Source organism: Hyperoodon ampullatus (genome assembly GCF_949752795.1).
Source record: "Hyperoodon ampullatus genome assembly, chromosome: X".
NCBI classification, from domain to species: Eukaryota; Metazoa; Chordata; class Mammalia; order Artiodactyla; family Ziphiidae; genus Hyperoodon; species Hyperoodon ampullatus.
The window spans coordinates 32,237,118-32,257,924 of record NC_136913.1 but is presented as its reverse complement, the minus strand read 5'-3'; the positions used below and the strand labels follow the sequence as shown (position 1 = coordinate 32,257,924).

The following is a 20,807-nucleotide window of genomic DNA, read 5'->3' as shown; positions in this document are numbered from 1 at the left end:
CGTACACCCACATTATTTATAAGGGGAAGACTGATTTTGTGTTTTCCAGGGCCCCATGGAGCACCTTCTCCCTCCCACCGTGGAGATCCTGAGCTGAATATGGTTGGGGTATGGCTGTGTTCAGAAACTCCTGGATACCTGTTTTAAAACTTAAAAAATGAGAGATTTGCCCACATGAATCAACCAGAGACCTTTATTTATTTATGAACCAATAACTTTATTGGAAGAAACGGAAAAACTGGAAGAAAAAAACTTAAGTGATAAAATAAAGTCCAGGAAGAGAGAGTCCTGCACTTGTTGCAAAAAAAAAACCAACACAAAACTTAAGTGAACTTCTTCTGCAAGGGCAGTATTGCCGTCTGCATGGCAGGCACGGTGACCAGGGCTCTGGTCACCCCGTGGCTCTGGGGAGGTCCAGTCCAGGCTCAGTTCTTGTCGCTGTCGCCCAGGGTGAGCTTGTCAAAGAGGGACCCTGCCAGGTCGACGTCCGGGGCCTCCATCATGCTCAGGGTGGTGACATGACCCTCCAGCTCTCTGATGAACGCCACCTGCTGGCTGAGGTGGTGAGTTGCCAGGAAGTGGCGCAGGTGGGGGTCGCCCTTGTCGGTGGCCAGCTGGTGCAGGTGGAGCAGGCTCTGGTTCACGCGGTTCTCCAGGAACAAGGCGCACTTCATGGCCTTGAGGCCGCTGTTCCACTTGTCACTGACTGGCTTCCTGATGTCTTGGAAGTTGAGGCGGCCCCCGCGCTGGTTCTGCAGGCGCATCAGGCCCTGGACCCGCCCGCTGTGCTCGTGGGAGTGGCGCAGGAAGAACCGGGTGCCGTGCTTCAAGGCCACGTCGTCGCGGTCAAGGTAAAAGGCCACAGCCAGACACACGAAGGAGGCATGGAGCTCCAGGGTGAAATGGCTGTTGACAGCAGCCTCGCAGTCGGGGTGGTAGTTCTGGCGCATCTGCGAGGGCGGCGCGGGCAGCATGGCGGGCGTGAAGGCCAAGGTGAAGGCAAAGCCGCGGCGCCCGCGGTAGCTGCCTCGGAGCTCTCCCGTGTGGTCGAAGAGGGCGGCCGCTCTGGGATGGACTGGAAGGGGTGGGTCTATTACCCGGGTTTGGGAGGGGGGAAAGGAGGTTCCGGTTCCGTTACGGGGGATTGGGAGGGTGGGTGTGCACTGAGGGCGGGGCAAGAACGCTGTGTTCCAGGTTCCATCCAGGCCTGGGTGAGGCTGGCCGTCTGCGCTGAGCTTCTGGCCTAATCTTTTAAAAAGTTTTCACGAATATAAGCGCAACCGTTTTGAGTTAATCACTTGCGTGATTCTTATTTGAATAGTGCCTTAATGTGATTCTTTCATTTAACAGTTCTTTTGTGGTATCTTTGGCTATTTTTACTATCACAGAGCTCTATTTGAAGTTAGCTCTCCTCGGTGACTTCAACACCCATACTAATGACAATTCTGATAGCCTCTTCACTGGGTTCTTGGACCTTATTAACTCCAGTGATCTCCACTTTTCTCTTTCTTTTTCTGGTCACGTTCACACTTGTCTGACAGCAGAGCACCACCTCCAAAGTCTCAGTGAATCTTTCCACCTCTCCAGCTTTCACTCGTTTTGAACCTTGTCTTCGCTCCCTTTGTTGTCTCTCATCTCTTAATCTTCTAGCACAGTCCTAGAAACACAGCCCCTTTCACGTGATTTACCAATTTCCTTCCTCTTGGGTAAGTGCAGACTTCTCTTTTCTTTGTCAGAAAACAAAAGGCCCTCCAACCTCATTTGTCCTTTCACTGACACTCAGCAAGCATTTTTTTAACCCCTCAATTATGTTGTATGGAATGAGCCACAGTGGTAGGAAATACCACTGATCTCAAATTATCTTTCATTCATTCATTCAATAAATATTTATTGATTACTTAATATGGCCCAGGCACTGGTATGGGATTTGGGCATATATTAGTAACAAAGAGAGACAAAGCCTGTTCCCATGAGGTTTGTATTCTAGTGGGGAAGCAGACCAAAACAAAACAAAACAAAATACTGCTGTTTTGGGGCTTCCCTGGTGGCGCAGTGGTTGAGAGTCCGCCTGCAGATGCAGGGGACACGGGTTCGTGCCCCGGTCCGGGAAAATCCCACATGCCACGGGGCGGCTTGGCCCGTGAGCCATGGCCGCTGAGCCTATGGGTCCGGAGCCTGTGCTCCGCAACGGGAGAGGCCGCGACAGTGAGAGGCCCGCGTACCGAAAAAAAAAAAAAAAAAAAATACTGCTGTTTTTCTCCCTTTATTGTCTCAAGTAAATACGTATAAGATATTACACATGTATATGATATTAAAAAGTCAATATTTTCTTAGAAGTTAAGGATATTATAGTGGAAGATGTAAGACCAATCTAGGTATTTATAATTAATTAATTCAACATTAATTAAACAGCCATTTATATACAGTACTCCAGATATGTGTCACTGTTTGACTCTGGAGGTACACAAGAATCAAACATGATCTCTGTTCTCAAGGTACAAGAAAGAGTGATGGACTGTTTTAAGTGCTCTCAATGGTTTTAAAGTTTTTGGATAAAATAGCTGTTTTCACTTAAAGTTTTATTACCATGGCTTTGACTAATGTACTTTTTTGGGGGGTCTCTTTATTTCTCTTTGAAAGCTCATGCTATGCTATAATCATTGTTTATGAAGGAAGCAAAGGATCAAATATCAATTGTCACATTGTAAACTTATCTAAGCAATTTTAGAGGCATTTAATTGTTGAGTCTGTAAAGAAATAGAATAATAACAACATCTATTTGATAAGTTGATTTTAATGATAGAATCATACATTAGAGATGGAAAAGAACTACATGATCAGTATCTCAGTGAGATAAAACTGTATTCTATGTTTGCTTAACACCAGTGTTTAGTCTTAATATAATTGCAATCTTTCAAAAATTTCCTTGGAAGAGTCCATTGTAGACTTCACTGGAAGAATCTATTTAAATAGAAGAAATCTTGATTTTGTAGAACATTTTCTCATTATGTCCCAAGATTATTTAATAATTAATTTATCTGGACAACTTTACTCTTCAAATATTAAAATAATACTATTGAATGGTTATATGTGTACTAAGGGGTGATAATGGTGTTTCTCAGATGTTTTATCCCTCATCATTACTTCCTAGGTTAGAAGATAATGTTAAAATACATGTTATAACTAAGAGAAACCTAAGGTTTAAAATCTAACTTTTTTAAGGGAAATCAATAAACTAGCATGAACTGGACCTCAGATTTCCATGAAGGAAATATAAATATGTATAAACAAAAACATTGCATCCAGTTTTTCTTTAATGAGGAATGTAAAGCTAAATACAAACACAGAATGAAAAAACTTCAGAGCAGATCATGTTTTTAGAAAAATTAAAAATTTTTTTTTTTAATTTTTGGCTGCATTGGGTCTTTGTTGGACGTGGGCTTTCTCTAGTTGCAGCGAGTGGGGGCTACTTTTTGTTGCAGTGCGTGGGCTTCTCATTGCGGTGACCTCTCTTGTTACGGAGCATGGGCTCTAGGTGTGCGGGCTTCAGTAGTTGTGGCATGCAGGCTCAGCAGTTGTGGCACATGGGCTTAGTTCCTCCGTGGCATGTAGGATCTTCCCGGACCAGGGCTCGAACTCATGTTCCCTGCATTGGCAGGTGGTTTCTTAACCACTGTGCCACCAGGGAAGCCCCAAAATTTAAAAAAATTTTGATAACCAAATTTTATAGTTTATAATTTGGTCTGTGCTGAGATAATGTCTTTTAAAATATCAATATAGGACTATAAGATGAAGGTTTCTTTGAAATGTTTGTGGTCAGTGTTGGTATTATGTTAGGATTCTCCAGAAAAACAGAACCAATAGAAGATATATTTGTATATTATATAAAATAAGAAATTGGCTCACGTGATTATGGAGGCTGACAAGTCTCAAAATCTGCAGTTGCCATAGTTGAGACCCAGGGGAGTCCATGGTGTAGGTCCAGTCCAAAGGCCAGGAGGCTCAAGACCCAGGAAATTCAAGTTGAAGGCAGGAAAGAACAATGTCCCTGCTCCAAGGCAGTCAGGCAAGAGGAGTTCCCTCTTACTCAGAGGAAGGTCAGCATTTTTATTTTATTCAGGCCTTCAAATGATTGTATGAGGCTCATCGACTTTAAGGAAAGCAATCTGCTTTACTTAGTCTACTATTTCAAATGTTAATCTCATGGAAAAACACCCTTTCAGGCACAAACAATAATATTTGACTAAATATCTGGGTACCCCCTGGCCCTTTCAAGTTGACATATAAAAATTAGCTATCACAATATTATTCATGATAAATGCACAGTCAACAAATAAAAATTCTTATGCTATAATCTGTAAAAACTGTTTTGACTTTCAGTTCCCTTCATTAATTTAAAAATGTTACAGAACTAATAGTTACACAACTGACATTAGACAATAAGTTCTGACTCCATGTCAATGATTAGCTCTCATTCATTCATTCAGCATATTTCTATTGAGCACCTATTATATGACAGGTATTTTATAGGTACTAACATAAAAACTTGTTCTATAAGCTCCTCATATTTGTATTTCTTTTGTAGCTAAGTGCTAGTAAATGTTTCATATAATTCCTTCTTTGAAAATTAGTACATGAAGTAGGATCAATGGTATAATCTTAAGGAAGTAAACCATAAGTAGCAGCAGTTGGTGGCTTATCTCACTCTCTGTGTTGTGTGTGTGTGTGTGTGTGTATATACATATGTATAAATAAATCATTTAATGAGAGGTAGTGAAAAGTGATACATCAATATTATATATCTCTGGGCTGTTCACTCTGCATTGCCTCATTATTACAGATACTGGATTAAATTTGATTATTACCCATATTTTACAGGTAAAGAAATTGTGAATTAAAGTATGTAACATGATCAAACACAGAGCTTGTAAATAGCAGAGAGTGACACTCTGAACTGGATTCCTCTCCAGGTAGTTTGGGAAGTTTGGCTGGACCATGAGCTCCTTTAGAACAAAGACTGTTCAACTTGTGATGCTAAATTTCATATAGTAGGGGCTCAAAAATATAAATTCAAATATTGAGTGGCCTATTAAAAGCTTTAGTCTCATTATTTCTCCAAATTAAAAAAATGAATGGGAGTAGATGTTGAATATATATTTAAACTCTGTTTCCTTTAGAAGGAAAAAAAATCAAAGACACCCAATTGTGATAAAGTACTATTATAATTTTACTTTAATATGCATAAACATAAAACCAGGCATAGAAATTGGTATGCTTTTATAATTGTAAACCTAACAATTTGTAAATATATGCAAATACAACTATAAAACTATTAAAATTAAGAAATTCCAATTATGCATCAGATTATGCTTTTTGACTTAAACACAGTCCCTTCTCACTGAGAACATACTAGTTGACGAGATGCAAGTTTCCTTTTGAGTGTGCCATGCCTGTGCCCCGATATCCATGAAACATCTCAGTTCTCTACCACCCTTCTTTACTGAAGACATGACATACTTTAGCTCATATGATGATTCATAATGTACTTTTGCTTTCAGGTAGTGGAAGTCATCATTCAAATATTGTCTGTCCATGTTCTTTTTTATTAGTTTGTGAAAAGTAATTCTGATGCAGTTTGTTGATTTCATGAAATACCATTAAAAGTCTCAGTAACTTCAATAACTGAAGAGGCTGTTCAAACTGGGAATTGAAGGGGAAGAGAGCTACTGACAGAATTTTAAGGGATAACACTCTTCCTTTTGAGTTTCATTCTATGAAACTATTTTTCACTTCCCAGTCATTACTTTAAAAGGAAATTTTAGTGTTTGAAGCTGGTAAAATGTGACTATAAGGGTGGACATGTGACAGTTGTCCTTTTTATACTAGAACATGCCAGCCTAGCAGCAGTCACACTCAGTGTGATTGAAAACACACACGCAGGCATGGACAGTGAGTTTGTGCTACTGCATTGAGCTATAGACAGATCAAGATAATTCTGAAAATGCTTCCAGTAATTTTTCATTTGGATGTAAACACAAGAACAGATCCATGGAATTCACAAATACAGGTAGAGAACACTGAGTTAGAATGGCATGGACACACCATATATCTAGTCAATAACTATTTAGGACCTAATATATTCCAGCTTTGTGCTAAATGCTGAATGATTGCAACAGGCATTGACTTTAATCTCATGGGCCCTAGAGTCTGTTTCAGTTCACTATGTCCACTGACAGAATGTATATGTGATGAATGTAAAATTAGATGCTAATGAGTTGATAATAGAATATATATATATATATTGAAATATTCATATATATTCAATAATATTTTGTTTGAAATCTTTACTACTGTTGTCACAGATACAGAAATTGCTACAGACGTTCTCATACCTTTTCCTACATAGCAGTTAGGTTTAGGGAAAATATTTTTGGTGGAATGGTGTTAGTCAACCTACAAATCCAGAATGTCTTGGTTGAAGGTGTAGATACTTTGTTTCACTAAAATCAAGTGTAAGTTTTTCCAAACAAGTTAGGAAAAAAATGCAAAATCCTTATAAAATGTTCCTTATGATTCCATACCTTACTATACTATTAACCCAATGTGTTAATAAGCTTATATTTAATGTAATCATTATTCTTCATAATTTGACATGAGTAATGTGCTCTCACATTTTAATTTTCTGAACTTCTATACCATATTCTCAATGACTTATTTGCTGATTTCCTTTTTAATAAAAATATGATAATGACCTCAACCAACCACTGTTAAACTCAGCAAAAAGCACAATTTCCAAAGTAAATGTTTTGTAAAGTGTTTCCTGTGTATTATTCACATTTATTACTTTTCCTCTGAGCTTTTTATATTTCAGTTCATACATGAAAAATAAACAATGTCCTTTTGACTTATTTTCTTGAAGTCTTTTGCCATTTTCCAAATATATCTGTATAGTTAAGGTCAGTTAAACCTATTTAGAGTTTCAAATTTCTAGGAAATATCTGATATTTAGTAACTTTCTGCCCAAATGATTTTAAATCTCATTTATTATAAAGTGAATTAAAAGATTGGCATATATTCTTTAAATAGAAAAATTATCAACCTGCTTTTGCTAATGTAGATGGTGCTCTTAAGTTCTGATTTCATACATGACAAACAACCCATGATTAAAGGCTCATTAATAATCTGCCAAATAGTGTCAGCTGTATGACTCAATTCTCCATTAGTAATGTAATCCCTTGATTTTCTTCTGCCAGAAAAGTGCTGATTCTTTGAAACCATTAGCAGTAATATGAATTTATACATTATGTGTGTGTGTGTGTGTGTGTGTGTGTGTGTGTGTATCTCTTGGAAGAGAGACTGAACGCCAAGACAAAACCTTGCATTCCTTTACAGGACGTGCAATGCAGATCTATTGTGGAGTAACTGCTGGATCTGGGAAGGAAGGTGAGGCTAAAGGCAGCCCATTAGGGAAGAGGCTGTTGGAACTGGGAATGGAGGGGAAGAGAACTACTGACAGGATTTTAAGGGATAACACTCTTGTCTTTGAGTGTCTGTGTGGTAGAGTCCGTGGCCTGGAGTAGAAGGGGAAAGCTGTACTAGAGCAGCTTCTGGTGGCAGGAATATTATTTTCTTATACATGCAGCTATTGAAACATTGCTTAACATTCCTCAGATCTTAACTGTCAAGGACAAAACAACAGTAGTAATAACTGGAAATGTCAGTTCCACATCCACAATAATCTATTTACAATTGCTTCCCTCTTTCACGAGTTCTCTATCAATTATCCCTGCTTTTATCCCCCCCTAAATAATCACTTTTTCCTTAATCACATGTATTCCTCAATTATGCTGTAGAGAACTGCAATTTTCCCTACGTGGCCCTTACCCCTTAATTCTTTTTTTTATTTTCCACATTAAGAATCCCTAATTTTTAGAAAAAAGACAATAGCATATAAATGAATCAAGGTGCAGAATTCCTCAAATTATAAAAATCAATTCTTGGAGAGTTATTGATTGATAACTATATTGATCACATCAATGTAAGTATTTAATCAGTCTGTCTACAGAGATGGCAGCTACAAGATAAAAAAATATAATCAGTTTATTCAGTTGTTACAAATGTAGGAGGGGGAAATGGAACTAGGATTAGCAAGATTTTATGCAGAACCAAGAGTCCACTTCCTTTTCTTATAGCCAGGCTATTAAGCATGTTTGGTTAGATTACATTTTGAATTATACCAGTTCATTGGAGTAAATGTCTCTATGGGACACTTGGGTTTATAAAACTCTGTTTCATAGCTGGATGATGTAGAGCAGCCCTCAGACTACCTTGTTACAAAGAATGCTGTTGGGTCAAATGAACAAGAGAAAACAGGTAATAATATAATATTAGAACTCTCTACAAAATAACATCTCAATTCACATTTTGTGCTACGTTCAGTGACATCTTAGAAAACCATGGTGTGTGTATGTATGTATGGAGTGCACACATTTGTACGTACATATTGGGCTTTGATCACTAATGTTAATGTTCGCTAAAATTTGTACCTTAATGTGGATTGTACTATGAATATATATGTAGTAAATTATTATAAAGATATATGATTATTAATATAGAATAGTATTCTGTATTTTATAATTAGGGTTAGGGTGGTATAATTTAAAAATAGTAATAATATTGAATATTTTTGCCTACCCTTCCAATATTGGACGTTAGTTAGGTAAAGTAGACATTAGTGGAAACATGCATCTTAGTTGATTGTGTATATATATACTCTGTCAATTTTTAATTCTTTAAAAAATACAAATATTGTATTAGAAGCCATGGAGTATAAGAAGTCAGCGGTAGTGGAAAACTGAGATTATTGATTATTTTGTGTTTTCATATCCACAATATGAAGTGATTTTGGAAGTTTTTTGCTAGGTACTAGAAAATAAGCTAAGATTTATATTAGCTCTTTGAATGCATCTACCGAAGTTCCATCACTAGGAAAGTGAGGTCACCCTTCTTTGATTAAATCATCAGACATAACATAGTACCATTTACATGTCCTCAAAGTTTTATTACAACACAATTAATAGCCAAGATTTTAGCTATTTACGAGGTCTTCTAACTATATACCAGATAATTTCATGTGTACATGGCATGAACTACCTTATAAAATAGAGCTGCCTCTTTTTATTTCCTAAATATTATAATCTATCTATATTAGTGAACTGGAGCTGTGGATCAGATGATAAGATATGCATAACTGTGTGCACTGAGTGATTGGAATGACACTTATCTTTTTTCTGGAAATGTCTATATAAGAAAATAAAAGATACTTTATAGAAATATGAAAAAATAGCAGCCTGATACTGTTCATTCTTACCCTTTTTGGGAATTTGAATAAGTAATTTATTCTCCCTTAACCTCAAGTTCTCTATTTAAAAAAGTGACCTTGGGGCTTCCCTGGTGGCGCAGTGGTTGAGAGTCTGCCTGCCGATGCAGGGGACACGGGTTCGTGCCCTGGTCCGGGAAGATTCCACATGCCATGGAGCGGCTGGGCCCGTGAGCCATGGCCACTGAGTCTGCGCGTCTGGAGCCTGTGCTCCGCAACGGGAGAGGCCACAACAGTGAGAGGCCCGTGTACCACAAAAAAAAAAAAAAAAAAGTGACCTTGGACTAGATCCTGTTGCAGATACTGTGGTCAAATGATTTTATGCCCAGGGATTTCAGCCGTTGGTTGTGAATCAAAATCAGTTTAGGAAATTCTGATTCAGCAAGTTCGGGGTTGAACTCTGGCATATGTACAGATGACCCTTGAACAACTTTGGGGTTAGGGGTGTGGACCCTCACACAGTCAAAAATTCGGGTATGACTTTACAATCGGCCTTCTGTATCTATGGTTGAACATCTTCATATTCAGTCAACCCCAGATTGAGTAGTACTGTAGATTAAGTGAAGCCACCCAGTTCAAGTCCGTGTGGTTCAAGGATCAACTGTCCTTTTAAGAAGTGCCACAAGTGATTCTGATACTCAGCCAGGATATGGAATATTGATTCTATGCTATTTGGTGCAAAGAACAAAATGGGAATCTCTCAGTCTATATATTGATTATAACTTATCTAAATATCATACCTTACTAAGAAAAAATATCATTGGGTGTAGCAATGGTAAGGTAGCTGCAGTGTATTTCATTATAAGAGAAGATGGTTACAGTGTTACTGGTAGAAAAATGATCAGAATAGTGTATTAGTTAGGGTTCTCCAGAGAAACAGACCTAATAGGATATTTATATTACATTGGATTGGATTGGATATGTAATAGGTTATTGTATTTTATATAATAGGGTAAAATATCCTATTGAGATTGACCCTTGGACAATATGGGTTTGAACTGTGTGGGTCCATTTATACATGGATATTTTTCAGTAAATACTGCAGTGCTACACTATTCATGGTTGGTTGAATCTGTGGATGCAGAACCAGATTATGCAGTTTTTAACTGCACCCTAACCCCCATGTTGTCCAAGGATCAAATGTATATATGTCGGGAGGGATGATTTCTTTTAAGGAATTGGCTATTGGCTTTGGTTTATGTGATTGTGGGGCTTGGCAAGTCAGAAATCTGCAGGGTAGGTCAGCAGGTTGGAAATTAAGGTAAACGTTGATGTTGCAGTCTTGAGTCCAAAAGCTAATAACTCAGACAGAATTTCTATATTACAGTCTGGAGGCATAGTTCTTTATTCGTGGGAGGACTTCAGTCTTCATTCTTAAGGCCTTCAACTGATTGGATGATGTCCAGCACACTATGGAGGGATCATCTGCTTTTCTCAAAGTCTACGGAGTTACAAGTTAATCACATCTAAAATACACCTTCACAGCAGCTTCTAGACCAAAGAACCAGGCACCATAGCCTAAGTTTACATGTAAAATTAACCATCATAAATGGTAAACATGAGTGAGGGCTGGCTGATGCAGGCAGAAGAATGCTGAAGTGGGTTCATTCAGAGGGAATGTGATTGGGTATCAGAGGAGGGCTGGCATATGCTGTGTGGGTGGAGGAGGCAGCAAGGTTGTGGACTACTTGAATCTGTTGGGGCTCAAAAATGGTGCCCTGAGCCAGCATGAAGTCTACCACAGTAAATGTGGTAGGCAACTGAGGGTAGGCAGAGGCACATAGGATGTCATACTTGAGACCAATTAGGCTTCATTTAACCAGTGAGTTTCATCACGTTGATTTTCATAGTTTATTCTCATTCCCTTGTTCATCTGTTCATTATATAATACTCCAGTCAGAGCCTTTCAACTTGCTTGAGCATTTGTTTATTAGCTTGGTGGTGTTGGTTTTGGTTGTCAGTACTGCACTATTCATTTTTGGAGTAGTATCACTTCATACTAAGGCAGTTGTTGCCTGTTGATTGAACAGGCCCGTTGTAATTTCTCTGCACTCTATAGCAATATCACTTTTCTTCAACCCAGGAAGGGTTGTTTGAATAAGCAAGTTGCTTCCACTTTTAGTCTTTCAGCTGCCACTTGGATACTTACCATACTTTGAATCCACTTGCCAAACTATCATGACCCTGTTATCCTGTGTGCCCACCAGTTATATACATATTATCTTTCCTTACCTATCTTGCATATGCTGAATTTTGACTTTCTTCAAATTTGGTTACCTTGGATAATACCATTACTACTTTGGTTTTTAAAGCCTTTAAAAGTCTTTTGGGACTATAAAAGGCACAGGGCTCTAGAAATGGAATCCTCAGATTTTGGTGTGCATAAGATTCACCTATAGCTGTATGAAATGCAGATTCTTGGCTCCATTTCTAGAAAATTCTGATACAATTTATATGGAGAGAGGGGGGTCTGCAAATCTGCATTTTACAGGAGCTACAGTTTCTACTATGCTTAATAGCTATTCTGTGTTGATTCATCATAACGCAATGCAACTATGCACTTAAAAAAAACTAAACCTTTTTTTGAGAATATTAGATTTATCAAACAGTTGCAGAAATAGTACAGAGAGTTCTCATGTACTCTTCACCTATCTTACTCTAATGTTACTATTTTACATAGTACATATGTTAAAACTAAAAAGACAGCGGTGCATTACTTTTAGCTAAACTCCAGACTTTATTCAGATTTATCGATTTTTTTTTTTACAATTATGTCTTTTTTCTGTTCTAGGATCTAATCAAGTATATCATATTGAATTTAGTTATAATCTCTCTTCTATGGTCTCTGACAGGTTCCCAGCCTTTCCTTGTTTCCCATGACCTTTATAGTTTTGAGAAGTACTGGCCAGGCTTTTGTAGAATGGCCCTGAATTTGGGTTTGTTTGGTGTTTTTCTCATGATTAGACAGACCAGGGTTTTTTGGGTTTTGGGGAAGATTACCATAGAGGTGAAATGTCTTTCTCATCACCTTGTGTCAGTAATGACTTATTACTGGTGATGTTAACCTTGATCACTTGGTTAAGGTGAGGTCTGCCAGATTTCTTCACTGTGAAATTACTATTGTTCCCTTTCCATAATCTATCTTTAGGAATCCAGCCAATACTCCTAAGAGGGAGTTTAAGCCCCATCTCCTGGGGGGAAGAGTATTTACATATGTTATTTGAAATTCTTTGTAAGGAAGATTTGTACCTTCTTCCCTGTTTATCTATATATTCAGTTATTTATATCAGTATGGACTCATGAATATTTATTTTATATTTCTCTATAACTTTAAAGTTTAATTAATTTTATTACTCAAATTGTTCCACCTTAGGCCATCAGGTGCTCCTTCAGTTGGGTCCTTGTGTCCCTTTGATCTGCCTCTATCCTTTTGATTTTTGAGTGCTGCCTTATTTCCTGGCACTACATAATGCTCCAGGCTCATCTTGTGTTTTCATTGCCCCAGGCCTAGAATTAGTCATTTCTCCAAGGATGTCTGGTTTTTGTTATTTTGGAGAACCATGTTTAGAAACTAAGGCCTGGATGCTAGATGTGTTTGTTGCTACTTGGTGTCATTGTTTCTAGTCTCTCCGCAGAGTTATGAAATATATGCATGTATATTAACCAATATATACACACATATCTATAATCATTTCTATAGGTTTCTATCTCTATACCTATTAAACTAAATGTGAGTTCATACTAATGTCTAAGACTCTAATCCAGTATCACATGGTTCATTCTAGCTTTTGCCCCTTGCTTATTTGTAACTTCTTTTACTGACAGTGAGAAACCTGACTCAAATTATTTACCATTTATTTACTTATTTGTTCTACACTAGTGTAAATGTGTTTTCAGATTTCTTAACTGTATTCCTGTGAGAAACAAACTTACCAACTAAAATTGTGTTTATGTACAGTTATTTTTGCACCTAGTCTTATATTTACCAATCAAAACATCATTTTCCAAAGTCACTTATGTCAGTTCCTTTTTCTCCACCCCCTTCAGTGCCATTTTATCATATATTGGGAATACAGTTAAATTTATTTGTCACAGTATGCATTACATCCAGGATACTCTGATTAAAAATTGCATACATTAAATTTCACCCTGTGATGTACTATTCTATGTGTTTTGACAAATGCGTAGTCATGTATTTATGCCTAGTACCATACAGTACAGTTTCATCAACCTAAAATATTCTCTGTGAGTGGCCTTTGTAGTCATTCACTCCCAACCTCTGACAAATGCTGATTTGTCTTCCATCCCTATAATTTGTCTTTTCCAGAGTATTGAATAAACGACATCATACAATATGTAGACTTTTGAATTTGGCATCTTTGACTTAGCAACATGCATTTAGGATTCATCCATGTTGTGTGAATCTATAGTTTCTTCCCTTTTATCACTTGAAGTATCCATCATCTCGAATGCCAAGTTTGTTTATCCATTCATCTGTTGAAGGATAATATGATATGATTATTTCCAGTTTGGGACAATTATAAAAAAAGCTGCTATAAACATTTGGGTATAGGCCTTTGTGTGAACATAGGTTTTCAATTAACTGGGGAGTATGATTGCTGGATCCTATGGTAAAACTATGCTTAGCTCTGTAGGAAACTGTCAAATTGTCTTCCCAAATAACTGTATCATTTTATATTCTCACTAGCAATGAATGTATGTTCCTGTTACACTTCGTCAGCATTTGGTATTGTCAGTTATCGGATTTTAGCTATTCTAATAGGTGTGTAGTGATAGCTCATTGTGGTTTTATTTGTATCTCCCTAATGACATATGATGTTGAGCATCTTTTCATATGCTTATTTGCCATCTGTATATCTTCTTTGGTAAAAATATGTATATATGTATTTTTCTTTCTTTTGTTCTTATAGATTGTGTCTGTGTGTGTATATATATATATATATATATATATACACACATATATAAAGTTAGGTTGCTTGTTTTCTAATTGTTGAGTTTTAAGAGTTCTTTATATATCCTAGATATGAGTCCTTTATACAATATATTCTTTTGGAAAGTAAAAAAAATGAAATGGATACAAGGTACAAATAAAAGTTTTAATCAACAGTCATGTGAAAAATTTTGAAGCTGCCCAGTTGAACTTTAGGATATTTTAGATAAGTGAATACTCATTAGCTTGCTAGTTACAGTATTATTAAAGGGAATGGTTGAAGCATTGGCTCTTATACAAGTTCCTCAGAATTTTTCCAAGTAAGGAAGCTAAAATTATACCCTTATGAAAATTCTCTTACTATATAAGTAAACATCATGAAATCTACTAAATATCTTGAGGCTTTAAAGCATATTCCTATAAATAAATGAAAATATTTGTGAGATATAAGAAGATCTCTATGACTTTTGCTTCCCCTTTATGCATTGAATATAGTTTACTTCTGTTTTCTGATTATAATTATAGTATATGAAATAGCAATATTATACTGGATGCTTATTCTGAGACAGATAACATGCAAAACCATGTTACATAAATTATATTGATTTACAAATAACCCATTTGTTTGATTTCATACGAAATTTAGAAAGAATATATATTGTGTCCAGTTTACAGAGGAAGAGCCAGAGGCAAAAGAGGCACTTATCATTCCTCATTCACAAGGAGAAACTAAGGCATACTTGTTCGTAAGGGTAGAAAACATCATTCAGCTACATCTAACAAAGGAAATGATAAATATTCCCTTGACAAGTTAATAAACATGTTTAGAACAATTAATTCTGTCATGAAAAATACTGTGATAAAAGAATAATCCAAGATGAATTTGTCTGTATTTCAAATCTTTAGAAAACAGCTTTTTCACTGGCATTGTTGTAGGCACCATAAAAGAGATAAAAAATCTAAGTGTTATTATTCATGGAAAAATCAAGAATTGCAATTGGATCTATAGAGTAACAAATATAAATCTGTGATGTTAATCACCTACTGCTTAAGAGGTAAATGTCTCAGTTTTCAAAGTCTAATGTATTTATTTATTTATTTAATTTATTTTTTAAAATTTATTTATTTATTAATTTATTTTTGGCTATGTCGGTTCTTTGTTGCTGCACGTGGGTTTTCTCTAGTTGCAGTGATAATGTATTTATTTTTATTTCTTTGGAGATTAATTTTCTTCTTACAGATCATATGGTATCACCACTCTTTAAAATTTTCATATTATTCTTTCATTTAAAAATTATTTTGTTAAAATACTTAAAATTTTTATACAATTTTAAAGGTTACTTTCCATTTACGGTCATTACAAAATATTGGCTGTATTCCCGGTGTTGTACAATATATCCTTGAGCCTATCTTACACCCAAGAGTTTGTACCTCCCACTCGCCCACCCCATATTCCCCTTTCCCCTCATGACTGGTAACCACTAGTTTGTTTTCTATATATGTGAGTCTGCTTCTTTTGTGTTATGTTAATTAGTTTGCTGTATTTTTAGATGATACATATAAGCGATATCATACAGTATCTTTCTGTCTGATTTATTTCACTTAGCATAATGCCCTCCAAGTCCATCTGTGTTGCTGGAAATGGCAAAATGTCATTCTTTTTTATGGCTGAGTAGTATTCCATTATATATATATTTGTTTATATATATATATTATATATATATATATCGCATCTTCTTCATCCATTTATCTGTTGATGGACACTTAGGTTGCTTCCATACTTTGGCATTGTAAATAACACTGCTTTGAACATTGGGATGCATGTATCTTTTTGAATTAGTGTTTGTTTGTTTGTTTTTTTGTTATATACCCAGGAGTGGAATTGCTGGGTCACATGGTAGCTCTGCCATTCGTTTTTTGAGAAACCTCCACTGTGTTTTCCACAGTGGCTGCACTGATTTACTTTCTCAACAACAGTGTACAAGGGTTCTCTTTTCTCCACATCCTCACCAACATTTGTTATTTGTTGACTTTTTGATGATAGCCATTCTGACAGGTGTGAAGTGATATCTCACTGTGGTTTTTATTGGATGGGCCAAAAGTTTCGTTCAGTTTTTTTCTGTAAGATGGCTCTAGTAGCACTTAGTTGTCTTTAACTTTATTCAAAACAATTTTGTTAGATTGTATGTGACATCTGTCATATCAGCATGCATATAAAGAAAGACTTATCAAAATTGGTAAATTTTTGTTAGCCATTTTAATATTGAAGATGGAAGAAAAAAGCAACATTTTTGGCATATTAAGCTTTATTATTTCAAGAAAGGTAAAAACGCAACTGAAATGCACAAAAAGATTTGTGCAGTATATGGAGAAGGTGCAGTGACTGATTGAACATGTCAGAAGTGGTTTGCGAAGTTTCGTGCTGGAGATTTCTCGCTGGATGATGCTCCATGGTCAGGTAGATGAGTTGAAGTTGATAGCGATCAAATCGAAACAGTAATTGAGAACAATCAACATTATACCACGTGGGAGATAGCCAACATACTCAAAATATCCAAATCAAGCACTGAAAATCATTTGCACCAGCTTGGTTATGTGACTCGCTTTGATGTTTGGGTTCCATATAAGTTAAGTGCAAAAAATCTTCTTGACCATATTTCCACCTGTGATTCTCTACTGAAACGTAATGAAAACGTTGCTTTTTTAAAACAAATTGTGATGGGTGATGAAAAGTAGATACTGTACAACAATGTGGAATGGAAGAGATCGTGGGACAAGCAAAATGAACCACCACCAGCCACACCAAAGGCTGGTCTTCATCCAAAGAAGGTGATGTTGTGTATATGGTGGGATTGAAAGGGACTCCCCTATTATGAGCTCCTTCCAGAAAACCAAAGGATTAATTCCAACAAGTAGTGCTCCCAATTAGACCAGCTGAAAGTGGCACTAAACAAAAGCATCCAGAGTTAGTCAACAGAAAATGCATGAATCTTCCATCAGGATAACACAAGACCACATGTTTCTTTGATGACCAGGCAAAAACTGTTACAGCTTGGCTGGGAAGTTCTGATTCATCTGCCATATTCACCAGACACTGCACCTTTGGATTTCCGTTTATTTTCATCTTTACAAAATTCTCTTAATGGAAAAAATTTCAATTCCCCGGAAGACTGTAAAAGGCACCTGGAACAGTTCTTTGCTCAAAAAGATAAAATGTTATGGGAAGATGGAATCATGAATTTGCCTGAAAAATGGCAGAAGGTAGTGGAACAAATGGGTAAATATGTTGTTCAATAAAGTTCTTGGTGAAAATGAAAGATGTCTTTTATTTTTACTTAATAACTGAAGGCACTTTTTGGCCCACCCAATATTTGCATTTCCCTGATGATTACTGATGTTAGGCATCTTTTCATATGCCTGTTGGCTATCTGCATTTCTTCTTTGGAAAAATGTCTATTCAGTTCTGCCCATTTTTTAATTGGGTTTTTTTTTTAATTTTTAAACTTTTTATTGAGGCATAAGATATGTATAGAAAACTGCACAAAAAGATACAGCTCAATTAATTTTTACACAATAAACACATCCATATAACCAGCACCTAGATCAAGAAACAAAACATGACCCAGTATCCAGAAATCCTCCACGGGCCGCCCCCCCACAAGGATACTGATTTCTAACATCATCGATTACTGTGACCTGTGTTTGAAAATTTTATAAATAGAATCGTAAAGTATATTTTCTCTTGCGTCTTACTTTTGCTCAGTATGTTTTTTTTATTAGTTTCTGCTTTATAACAAAGTGAATCAGTCATACATATACATCTGTTCCCACATCCCTTCCCTCTTGCATCTCCCTCCCTCCCACCCTCCCTATCCCACCCCTCCAGGCGGTCACAAAGCACCGAGCTGATCTCCCTGTGCTATGCGGCTGCTTCCCACTATCTATCTACCTTACGTTTGGTACTGTATATATGTCCATACCTCTCTTTTGCTTTGTCACAGCTTACCCTTCCCCCTCCCCATATCCTCAAGTCCATTCTCAAGTAGGTCTGTGTCTTTATTCCTGTTTTACCCCTAGGGGTTGTTTGTTTTTGATGTTGAGTTTTATGAGCTGTTTATATATGTTGGATATGAATCCTATATTGGTCATATCATTTGCAAATATTTTTTCCCATTCAATAGGTTGTCTTTTCATTTCGTTGATGGTTTCCTCTGCTGTGCAAAAGCTTTTAAGTTTAATTAGGTCCCATTTGTTTATTTTTGCTTATATTTACTTTAGGAGAGGAATCCAAAAAATAGAGCAGAAATAAATGAAATAGAGTCAAAAAAGTCAATGAAACTAAAAGCTGGTTCTTTGAAAAGATAAACAAAATTGATAAATCTTTAGCCAGACTCATCAAGAAAAAAAGGGAGAGGGCCCAAATCAATAAAATCAGAAATGAAAAAGAACTTAAAACTGACACCACAGAAATACAAAGGATCATAAGAGACTACTATGAGCAACTCTATGCCAATAAAATGGACAACCTAGAAAAAAATGTACAAATTCTTAGAAAGGTACAATCTCTGAAGACTGAACCTGGAAGAAATAGAAAATATGAACAGACTGATTACCACTACTGAAATTGAATCAGTTATTTAAAAACTTCCAACAAACAAAAGTCTAGGACCAGATGGCTTCACAGGTGAATTCTACCAAACATTTAGGGAAGAGTTAACACTGATCCTTCTGAAACTAATCCAAAAAATTGCAGAGGAATTACCACTTCTGAACTCATTCTTTGAGGCCATTGTCACCCTGATACCAAAACCAGACAAAGATACTACAAAAAATGAAAATTACCAGCCAATATCACTGATGAACATAGATGCAAAAAGTCTCAACAAAATACTAGCAAACTGAATCCAACAATACATTAAAAGGATGATACACCATGATCAAGTGGGATTTATCTCAGGGATGCCAGGAATTTTCAGTATCCCAAATCAATCTGACACACCACATTAACAAATTGAAAAATAAAAGCCATATGATCATCTCAACAGATGCAGAAAAAGTTTTTGATAAAATTCAACATCATTTATGATAAAAACTCTCCAGAAAGTGGGTATAGAGGGAACCTACCTCAACATAATAAGGGCCATATATGATAAGCCCACAGATAACATCATACTCAACAGTGAAAAGCTGAAAGCATTCCCTCTAAGATCAGGAACAAGACAAGGATGCCCATGCTTGCCACTTTCATTCAACATAGTTTTGGAAGTCCTAGCCACGGCAATCAGAGAAGAAAAAAAAAAATAAAAGGAATCCAAATTGGAAAGGAAGAAGTAAAAACTGTCACTGTTTGCAGATGACATGATACTATACATAGGAAATCCTAAAGGTGTCACCAGAAAACCACTAGAGCTCATCAGTGAACTTGGTAAAGTTGCAGGGTACAAAATTAATATACAGAAATCTGTTGCATTTCTATATGCTAACAATGAAATATCAGAAAGAGAAATTACGGAAACAATCCCATTTACCATTGCATCAAGAAGAATAAAATACCTAGGAATAAACCTACCTAAAGAGGCAAAGACCTGTACTCCAAAAAAGAAAGAAATTGAAAGAAAGAAAGAAATTGATGAAAGAAATTGAAGATGACAGAAACACATGGAAAGATATATCGTGTTCTTGGACTGGAAGAATCAATATTGTTAAAATGACCATACTACCCAAGGCAATCTTCAGATTCAGTGCAATCCCTATCAAATTACAAATGGCATTTTTCACAGAACTAGAACAAATAATTTTAAAATTTGTATGGAAACACAAAAGATCCTGAATAGCCAAAACAATTTTGAGAAAGAAGAACAGAGCTGGAGGAATCATGCTTCCTGTCTTCAGACTATACTACAAAGCTACAGTAATCAAAACAGTATGGTACTGGCACAGAAACAGACACATAGATCAATGGAATAGGATAGAGAACCCAGAAATAAACCCACATACTCATGGTCAATTAATCTATGACAAAGGAGGCAAGAATATATAGTGGAGAAAAGACAGTCTCTTCAATAAGAGGTGCTGGAAAACTGGATAGCTACATGTACAAGAATGAAATTAGAACGTTCTCTAACACCATGTACAAAAATAAGCTCAAAATGGATTAAAGACCTTAGTTTAAGAGTGGACACTATAAAACTTCCTAGAGGAAAACATAGGCAGAACACACTTTGACATAAATTGAAGCAATAGTTTTTTGTAAAAATACTTCTAATAGAATTTAAAAAATATGAACATGTGGTGGGAAAATTTTCTTCGCATTTGCATTTTTTCTTCTTTCACAGAATTGGTCTTCTGACTGGGTATAAAATATTGGTATAAAATAGTTTTTATCAGGCATTATTCTGTTAACATCTAGTATCCAGCAGTTCTGGTAAAGGGTTAGATGTACATCTGATTCCTTAGTAGGTCCCTTGTTTTTCTGCT

At 36.4% G+C, this 20,807-nt stretch overlaps 1 protein-coding gene across 1 annotated transcript; it reads right to left on the bottom strand.

Annotated features, from left to right (window-relative positions):
- Positions 1-425: 425 nt before the first annotated feature.
- On the bottom strand, positions 426-1,028 carry LOC307068970 (ferritin heavy chain-like; the record flags this gene model as incomplete). Its single annotated transcript, XM_079727107.1, has 1 exon — positions 426-1,028. Exon 1 carries the CDS (start codon positions 972-974, stop codon positions 426-428), a length of 549 nt encoding a protein of 182 aa, XP_079583233.1. The 5' UTR covers positions 975-1,028.
- Positions 1,029-20,807: the final 19,779 nt, after the last annotated feature.